A 9,828-nucleotide genomic window follows, 5' to 3' on the forward strand; every position below is an offset into this window, starting at 1 on the left:
TAGACATAAAAATTCATGCCTTGATTGGACATAGACATAAAAATTCATGCCTTGATTGGACATAGACATAAAAATTCATGCCTTGATTGGACATAGACATAAAAATTCATGCCTTGATTGGACATAGACATAAAAATTCATGCCTTGATTGGACATAGACATAAAAATTCATGCCTTGATTGGACATAGACATAAAAATTCATGCCTTGATTGGACATAGACATAAAAATTCATGCCTTGATTGGACATAGACATAAATTCATGACCTTGATTGGACATAGAGATAAAAATTCATGCCTTGATTGGACATAGAGATAAAAAATCATGCCTTGATTGGAAATAGAGATAAAAATTCATGCCTTGATTGGAAATAGAGATAAAAATTCATGCCTTGATTGGAAATAGAGATAAAAATTCATGCCTTGATTGGAAATAGAGATAAAAATTCATGCCTTGATTGGAAATAGAGATAAAAATTCATGCCTTGATGGTACAAAGAGATAAAAATTAATAGATATATTGGACTAAGAGATAAACACAAAACATTCATCCCTTGATGGTACAAAGAGATAAAAATTCATGATTAAATAAGACATGGAAAATTGTCAACCAGATAAAAACTCATAAATTTCACAATCTTACGAATCCAACTTTGTCAAATTAACAAGTAAATTTAGAGAGAGGGGAAAATAAAGCATTTATGTGAAAAATCGTGAAAAATTTGCCGTTTTTTTTTCTTCATAAAATACTTTAGTAGTCACCCTTAATTATACCCTATGAACTAAAAACAACAGACACACACTCTAAAGCTTTACTAAAGCTACAAATTACACCTTAATGAGTATTTGTAAATAATTAGAAAAAAAAGGAAAGAAAGAGTCTGGTGTTTGATATTATCCTAGAGGGGAGAAGTTAAAAACTAGAATTTCAAAACTAAATTAAAAAATAATGAAATTTCTCTCATACAGTGGTGTGTGTTGGTAGAGGCGTTAAATTAAACGGCATAAAATCTCAATTAACTTAATTTATCTAATGATGCCCGAGCAATGCATACAATGACCCAGTTTTCCCTCTTTATAATTCAAACATTATTTTACCATTTTTTTACTTTCACCCCTTTAGTTAGTTTAGAATTAAAAGGTTAATTGAATATAGCCAGCGGGTGGTGATTCGAGAGAATTGTATTATTTAAATCCAAACAATTTTTAATTGGATAACTTTACGGCTTAATTTTATATTTCCTCGTTATGACTGAAACTTTTATCGCTTTCTAAAAATTATTTAAATAAAAAATCACTTTGTTTCGTCATTTTAAAGGGAAAGGGTTAAGAAATATATATTTAAAAGAAGGGTTTTTATAAGGGTTGGAAAACCTATTTCAGCTAAGCCTAATGCAACCCTTTTTAGTCAGTATCTAAGCCTAATGCAACAATTTTTAGTTCGTAGCTAAGCCTAATGCAACCCTTTCTAGTCAGTATCTAAGCCTAATGCAACCCTTTCTAGTCGGTATCTAAGCCTAACGCAACCCTTTCTAGTCGGTATCTAAGCCTAACGCAACCCTTTCTAGTCGGTATCTAAGCCTAACGCAACCCTTTCTAGTCGGTATCTAAGCCTAACGCAACCCTTTCTAGTCGGTATCTAAGCCTAACGCAACCCTTTCTAGTCGGAATCTAAGCCTAACGCAACCCTTTCTAGTCGGTATCTAAGCCTAACGCAACCCTTTCTAGTCGGTATCTAAGCCTAACGCAACCCTTTCTAGTAGGTATCTAAGCCTAACGCAACCCTTTCTAGTAGGTATCTAAGCCTAACGCAACCCTTTCTAGTAGGTATCTAAGCCTAACGCAACCCTTTCTAGTCAGTATCTAAGCCTAACGCAACCCTTTCTAGTCAGTATCTAAGCCTAACGCAACCCTTTCTAGTCAGTATCTAAGCCTAACGCAACCCTTTCTAGTCAGTATCTAAGCCTAATGAAACCCTTTCTAGTCAGTATCTAAGCCTAATGAAACCCTTTCTAGTTAGTATCTAAGCCTAATGAAACCCTTTCTAGTTAGTATCTAAGCCTAATGCAACCCTTTCTAGTCGGAATCTAAGCCTAATGCAACCCTTTCTAGTCGGAATCTAAGCCTAATGCAACCCTTTCTAGTCGGAATCTAAGCCTAATGCAACCCTTTCTAGTCGGAATCTAAGACTAATGTAACCCTTTCTAGTCAGTATCTAAGACTAATGTAACCCTTCTAGTCAGTATCTAAGACTAATGTAACCCTTCTAGTCAGTATCTAAGACTAATGTAACTCTTTTTTAGTCAGGATCTAAGACTAATGCAGAAATTTTCAGTCAGTATCTAAGACTAATGCAGAAATTTTCAGTCAGTATCTAAGACTAATGCAGAAATTTTCAGTCAGTATCTAAGCCTAATTTAACCAATGTTTTACCAAATTTCTAACCCTAACCAGTGTCATTTTTAAGAGTTCAAAATCGAATACAAACTAAATTCCATCTTTCCTTCAGAAACAGTGTTACAAAACTGGTAGTATAGTTTTGTAAACACAGATTCCAATATTTTTTTTTATTTTTGAAAGGGGAAACATTGGCTGAGCCTCGTGCCACTAATAATAATTAGATGTATGTGGGTTAATTAAGTCGTAGCCAGAGGGGTTTTGCGCGATATTTCAAATTCAAAAATGTCACCAGATTTATCTAATTTCTACCCTTTTTAAAAAAAGACTCGATCGTAAGACAGGAATCGTAAATGCTTACTCCTTAGGTTTAATTTAAATTGGCAACTATAATTTTATAAAATCAAGAAAAGTTATTTATAGAGATAGAAAAGCAAGGGCTTTGAACGATTAAAGGTAGTTAATCAAGAAACTAATTAAAAAATTTAATTCTTCAATTGTAAATTGGATGTTTGTTCTCAAATAAAACTATATTTATATTTAAAATTTAATCCAGTGTCGAGCGCGGTTAATTAACTTTTTTTAATCACTTCAAATTTATTAATAGTTTAATTCAACCGATTTAATACGAATGTTGAATTTAATTTGCATAAATCAATGAATATTTTACGAATACTATTGTAATAATTAAATAAACTCAAAAAGATTAAAAATAATTAAACAACCAACGGCATGTAACCTTGTGCCTTAATGCCCATTCAGAAAGTTAGAAAATGTCAGAGTAATTTCGGTAGAGAGGGGGAGTCAAATGTATATCCCCAAACGTTGGGGATGGGGTTCGCGACTTTATAACAGAGAATATTATTTGCCCCCGGAAGGGGGGGGATATCATTAAGGTAAGAGATAGAGGGTTATGACGTACGTTTTCATATATTCGTAAAGAATCCTAAAATATTTCATATTTCGTCTGCTACAGCGCAACTCACTCGATAACGCGTCAGTTGGGCATAATCTATTGGGCTATGTATAGCTAAAAAAAGGCGCTAACGAAGTGGTGCCATCTGGACACTGCACCCGAAGATACTAAAAATTTTCAAACTAAACCCGCTAAGAGGGACTTGGCAGCAAGTACTACGTCATGCAACGTAACTCAAGCTTCCACTAGTGCAAAAGAAAAAAACATACCAAGAGGAGGGGCTTAAATAGTCTTATAGAGTAAAAAACCATACCATAATGGCGGCGGGGTGGAAATTAGCTCGAGTTACCAAGTCCCTATATAATATTTTACTTAGTCCTTGGGTTGACACGTGTAAAAGTGACTGACTTCGCGTAAACATTTTAGTCTATATACGTCTGAAGGGGCCTTTATTTTAGTTACGGACCCCTTCAAATATTAATTATGTTATGATTAAATAAAATTAAAAAATGCATAGTTTAGCAGTTTGCAGTTAGTAAAAAGGGTCCAAAGTACACGTGATCGAGTAGCAACCCAACCCTATCAAACTAAAACCTTTATAGTTGCACAGTTCTCAATTTTCTCAAGATTAAATTTCAAACCCTAGAATAGCTTTATTATTTTTGCTAACTGATGTAATGTTTTCGTATATATATATTTCTTTAATTTAAAAACCAAAAAAAAAGTTGTGACGTTCCAAAGGTCTACGACATTTTCAACCAACACAACCGAGAGATCGGATAGTTAGCTGTTCAGAATAAATTATTTTAAACTACTATCAGCATACTTAGTGGTTATATTTTTCTCTTTACACGTGTTTAAGTAAATGGAAGCAATGAAGCGATATTAGGGGGAGATAAAATACCCTTAGAGCTAGTTGATTAGTAATCCCTTATTAATCCCACCCATCTCGGTTCTGTAGGCGCTAAATCGTAAAAATTAAACACGATACTCCTACACTATACAAGTAAAAAAAACCATCATTTGCTTATCAACTGATAGACTTAATCTGCACTGAATTCTATCCGAGCTGTACCACTTAATGGAGGAAGGCACAGAAAATTGTACTAATGGAATAGAAACTTCGAAATAGCCCAATAAATTCTATAGAATAACCCTGGATGTGTCACTGTGCAGATTGGTCTAATAATTAGCAGAAGAACGATATAAAAATCACGTGGTTTGCCATTTCACCTACTCCCTCTAAGATAACAGTAAATATTTTCACCAAGAAGTGATATCTAGTATAAGATGCCTAAGTATTTGCGCGCCATAGTCCCAGTCCCCCTTTCAAAATACAAGGGGGGGGACGTAAAAGGAGGCCGGGCTATTTCGCTGCCTCTCCTCAGTCGGAAATTACGTCATTTTCGTCATTCGCGTCGCGCTGACGTGAGTTTTCAAGAACCAATGAGATGCTGACTGGTTGTAATTTAGAGGCGGGGATTAACTCCGGACCTACGTTTGGACTGGAGATAAAGCTGGAAATGTGGCGAATTTATACCTTCTCCCTAGTAAATTAAATATCGCTTCTTGTTTTCACTAAAAAGGGGCTCTTAGCTTTAACCTCAATTAAACATTTTTGTACCCTGACAGCGTTCATACAACTTTTGGAAAACAAATTTCCCTGAGATTTCCAGGTTTTTCCCCATATACTTCCCTGAGTTTTCCAGGTTTTTCCCGTATATGGAGTATCCTTTGGAGCAAATGTTAACGAAGGAGGGGGGGGGGTGCAAATAGGACTATAACATACTGAAAGGACATCCCCTTATCTCTAGTAGAACCAGAGTTATGAGCTCCAAAGTTTAATGTAATATTAATACTATGGAGGGTTTTTGTTTATGAACATTTTGCTTAATTACTCGGCCCCTGTTTGACGCAAATTTCCCTGATTTCCCTAAATTTTACTAAAAATTCGATATTTCCCTGAGGTTTTGGTCAGCTATTTATTTCCCCTGATTTTTCCAGGTTTGTATGAACCCTGCCTGACCCTCTTTAGACTGTGAGTCAAGTTAGTCAAATACCGATTTAAACTGAACTGAACTCCTAGCTCTTTTCTCTGGCAAACACTGCCTGGGGGAAAACTATCAGGGATATTTCGTTAATTACGTCACACTATCTTAAAAGGGTAATTTTTTTAACTAATGTTAAAAATCATCAAGTTTTCCAGAAGAAAACGCGTAATATAATTTATGAGTGCCCCCTTAAATTATTTTTAACACTAAATATTTGAGGTTTAGGGGCAAAAGGGGACTTTCATTCCTATAGTATATTTTCCATGTAGGAATGCGACGTTAAAATTTGAGGGACTGTACGTACAGGCGCTTATAACCGCTGTATTAAATCGTACTACTCGAACAGACAGACAGACGTGTATACTGGGACCGAAATACGATACCAGAAAAATTTGGGGGGCGGGGGGGGGGCAGTATTAAAAGTACCCCTACAGATTTTCTTTCTGTTCTAAATTAACGCTAAAAGCTCCTGACGAGCTTGTAATATTAAACCGAGTTGAACTCTTAATAACTGATAATACACATTAATTAATAATAAAATCAATACACAACTTGTTTAAATTTTGTCTCCTTTAAAATAGACCGAGGGGGCTTACAAATAATTAAATATATAATCAAATTTAATTAACTTACAATTTATATCATATGTAACAAAAGGTGAATGGTAATCCATGAAGATTGGTAGTAAATCCATTTTGTTGGCCTAATTCTGAACTTTGAATGGCAATTTAATTTTTGGCCTATTTTAAACGTAATACTGCCCAGACTATTGGTCATGTCCGTTTTCTAACACCACTATGCAAAAATGGCTTCAAAAACAGGGAATCTCTAGTAATGTCAGAGGTATTTTGAGAAAAACAAAATTTCCCGCCAAAACCCGCTATATATTTTTTGACAATATCGCCGCACCTGTATTTAACAGTTTCAATGGCGGTAAGGAGTAAAAAGGCTTGGGGGGAAGGTCCAACGGCTATTTTTGGACCCATGGGTTACTCTATACAGTGTATAAGGTCACTTTTCAGCTTGTAAAAAGGGTAACAGGAAGCTATGTTTCTTAATAAAAATAGTGTCAACTGAAGTGGGACTGGGGAGTTCCGTAACTCGGGGAAAATTTGTGAAACACCACCAAATCAATAGGGATTGTTATTTGTTACTGGCCTACCAGGGGGGTAGAAAAATAAGGTAGCGTTGGGGTTAGGGCAACACTCAACAGGTGCTTTCAATCTAAATACCCATGGTTAGGGTAATGGGTAATAAAAGATGGGGTATTGTTTTTAATAAGAAAAGAAAATAACGGTAATTACCCGCTGATGGACTAGGATCCGTTCTGGATGATACATGAGCATTTTTATTACTAGATGACGAGGAATAGCTGTGTCCTGGTATACCAATTTGCGTTTTTTCCTGGAACATTAGAAAAAAAATTTAGAGTTAGGCTTAGCGACTTTCGTCCAGAAAAAATAAAAAAATAAAAAGATTTATGTCTTTAAATTTAAGAAGAAACTAAATAACACCCCCTTAACCTTAGAATGTTGAAGATTCTTAAGCCTCGTCCCGATTTAAACGCGAACCAGCTGTACGATCCAAAATAAACCCCAAAGAAGACGGGAGGAAACGCGCGCCTCTCCCCCATCGAAAAGAAAAAACTTTTTCCAAGACGCGCCAACATTTTTTTAGACACTCCAGAGAGTAACCGAGGCTTAGCTCTTACCGTTTCTCCTTCGGTGACGAGACTGGACTTATCATCCGTTAAATTTTCCGATAACTTCTTTTCATCTTCGCCTTCGTCTTTAAACACTTTAATTTCGTCACTGGACGCTAAATCGTCCCCATCGCCACTAACGTGGGGCATGATTAGGTGGGGGGAGCCCCGGGCCGAAGGTCCGGCCTCGGAACCCAAACGCGGATAAAGTCTTTCACGGGTCCGGGGATTGTACGGCTTTTCGGCCGGCGAAATTCAAAAACGAAGCCCCGTCCCCCGAACTGGCTTTTGAAAAATTCCGACCCGAATGACGTAGGCCAACGCGGCGCCGATTTTCAAAACGCTTCTAGCTTACGCGAGGCCACTCTACGATTACGAGACGAAAAGAGCCCTAAGATACCGATAGCCGCCCGCCAACGTTAAAGCCACCGCCGCCTCGCGCCGCACACACGTACCGGGGAGATCGTACCGAAAACTTTTCGGAACAAATCAGGTTCCTCGCGCTAATGAGACCGACGCGTCTTTCGGCCAATAGCGATGCCCCGTTCCTCTAAGGGAGGGATGACATCGCTCCCTTCTCCTTCAAAACGGCGGGAGAATTTTCGCTCGAGATGGAGAAATGGGGGGAAATTGACGGCAGCGACGGCGCGCGGGAAGAAACTTTTTTGCGCGCTTTTTTTTCCCGCGTACGATGGGGATAAAACTTTTTCTTACAATTTTTTTAGACGCTCGCGGTGACACTGCCATCTATAAGGGATGCTTCTCAACAAAAGCTATTTTCAAGCTAGGAAGCTGGATTTACAGGGGCTTTAGAAACTGGGCAATGTGTTTACTCCTTCACAAGTCACAATTACGAATAAAGAATAAAATTACAACCTGTTTTACGTCACTGAATGTTCAGGAAATACAAATTTGATTTAAATAGACCACCAAGATCAATAATCCTTACTTTTAAATCCCGGGGAATGCTTGTAAAATCAATCTAAATTTGCAATAAGTATTAAACCACGTTCCAATAAGGGGAAATGAAATAGGATAGGCTTCTATTTAATTGCAAATTCAGTATGAAATTTAATTCACCGAAAGATAATAAAAACATTAGGTCGATCCACTTATAGTTATTGTCTGATTTGGGGGGAAAGTTATATGACATTATCTTTAAATTTGGAAGTCCATACGTTGATGTCACACTTTCCTTAAGTACCCAATTAGTTAAAAGTGTAAATGGGTGCAATATTTACACGTTGAACAATATGTTACTAATTTAATTAAAGTAAATAAACTGCGATAATTATTGCATACCATTTTCTAATTTGATTTCTGCGGTCTTACGTCAGTATATGGGTTTCCGATATCGTGTATTATTTTTTAGTGATAAAATAATTCCCTATTGTCAAAATGGAAGAAGGGGTCAACGGTTGAGTGCCTCTCAGAGTGACATGTGCGTCTACATGTGTACAGTGATTTCTAGATTAATATATACACTAGAGTTATTGCTATTGTACTCTTCTTATTCTTATATACGGGTGATTTGATTTTTATTATTCGGTGCACTTTACTGATTACACCTGACAGGTAGACAGGTGAATCTTGAATATTTATATCAATATGATTTTAGACAACAGTGTCATTGATACTGAGCACTTAAATATAATTTAAAATTAGAAATTTTTTATTTCTGTTTGTTTTTGAATGGTTTCAAGGCAATGAAATACGAAATTTCGATTATCTATTTTGAAATTATATAGTTCATGATGAGCGGCATACATAGCTCACATCAAAATTTCCCAGCTACTCAAATGCTATAATTGAAGATAAATTACAAATATATTAATTTTTATTTATAATAAATTTTTAAAATGTCCCGATATAATTTAAATTCTCTAAAAGCCTTCTGATTTAGTTTGAATCCTGACCTATGACGTCAGTTTCTTTAATTTCCACGTGATGGGCCATTACGCTTCCCAACAAAATACATTTAAAATTCACCAACTCGTTAAATTATTTAAGCGGAATAGACAAGTAAGTTTTTCAAAATTTAAAAAAAAAACCAAATTTTAGGAATAATAATGTTGCAAAAATATTTCTACTAAAATTTCCATAACGTTATTAATACCATAAGTTTATAAGTTATGTTCCTTCCATAAGTATGACGCTACCTATGCTTCGTAATGCTAGAAACTTACAGCTCGAGGTAGTTCGAGTGAAAACGACAAGCGAGAATTGAAGTCCTACACTCGGTTAGTTTTGCAGGACTTCCGTCTAGGTCCTATTTATCTAGTCTGAACTTACTAAGCCTTTGACAGCGCCTCACCAGGCGTACGTCCCTTTACCTCGAATCATAAGTGTTCCATAAGTGTGTCACTCGTTAATGAGAGCTTGTCATGAAGTGACGTAGGTGAAACGTCATAGATTCGTGGTAAAGCGACGCCTAGTGAGGCCCTGTCAAAGGCTTAATACAGATGGACTGCAAAACCGAGTGTATATATAGTCAATTCTCACGTCGTTCTTGAACTAGCTCTCATTAAGCCTCTAACAATACGAAGTATGGGTAGTGACATACTTATGGAACATATCTTATGCTCGAATCTATGACGTACGTTGTCACTTCATGACAAGCTCCAGTTTGTAACCAGAGATTAACAAACTTATGGAGGAACATATCTTATAAACTTACGTTAATAATAATAAGAAGAAAAGTTTGAAAAAAACGTTGAACAAAGTTCTCGATTATCTGTTAAGGATTTTGCGTGTGTCTTTTCA

General features: G+C 36.2%; 1 protein-coding gene across 3 annotated transcripts in view; it reads right to left on the reverse strand.

Annotated features, from left to right (window-relative positions):
• The window catches only part of pan (transcription factor pangolin), a 135,125-nt gene extending 127,469 nt beyond the window's left edge, over positions 1 to 7,656 (reverse strand). For all 3 annotated transcript variants that reach the window (XM_089848753.1, XM_089848752.1, XM_089848751.1), the window contains exons 1-2: positions 7,075 to 7,656; positions 6,668 to 6,767 (exon numbers count right to left, since the gene is read on the reverse strand). In XM_089848753.1, the coding sequence (XP_089704879.1) occupies positions 6,668 to 6,767; positions 7,075 to 7,215 (241 nt within the window). In that variant the 5' untranslated portion in view covers positions 7,216 to 7,656. The remainder of the gene's footprint in view (positions 1 to 6,667; positions 6,768 to 7,074) is intronic.
• Positions 7,657 to 9,828: the final 2,172 nt, after the last annotated feature.

Source organism: Phalangium opilio, unplaced genomic scaffold (assembly GCF_054372755.1).
Source record: "Phalangium opilio isolate 3A_F unplaced genomic scaffold, DU_Popi_V2 ptg000082l_1, whole genome shotgun sequence".
NCBI lineage: Eukaryota > Metazoa > Arthropoda > Arachnida > Opiliones > Phalangiidae > Phalangium > Phalangium opilio.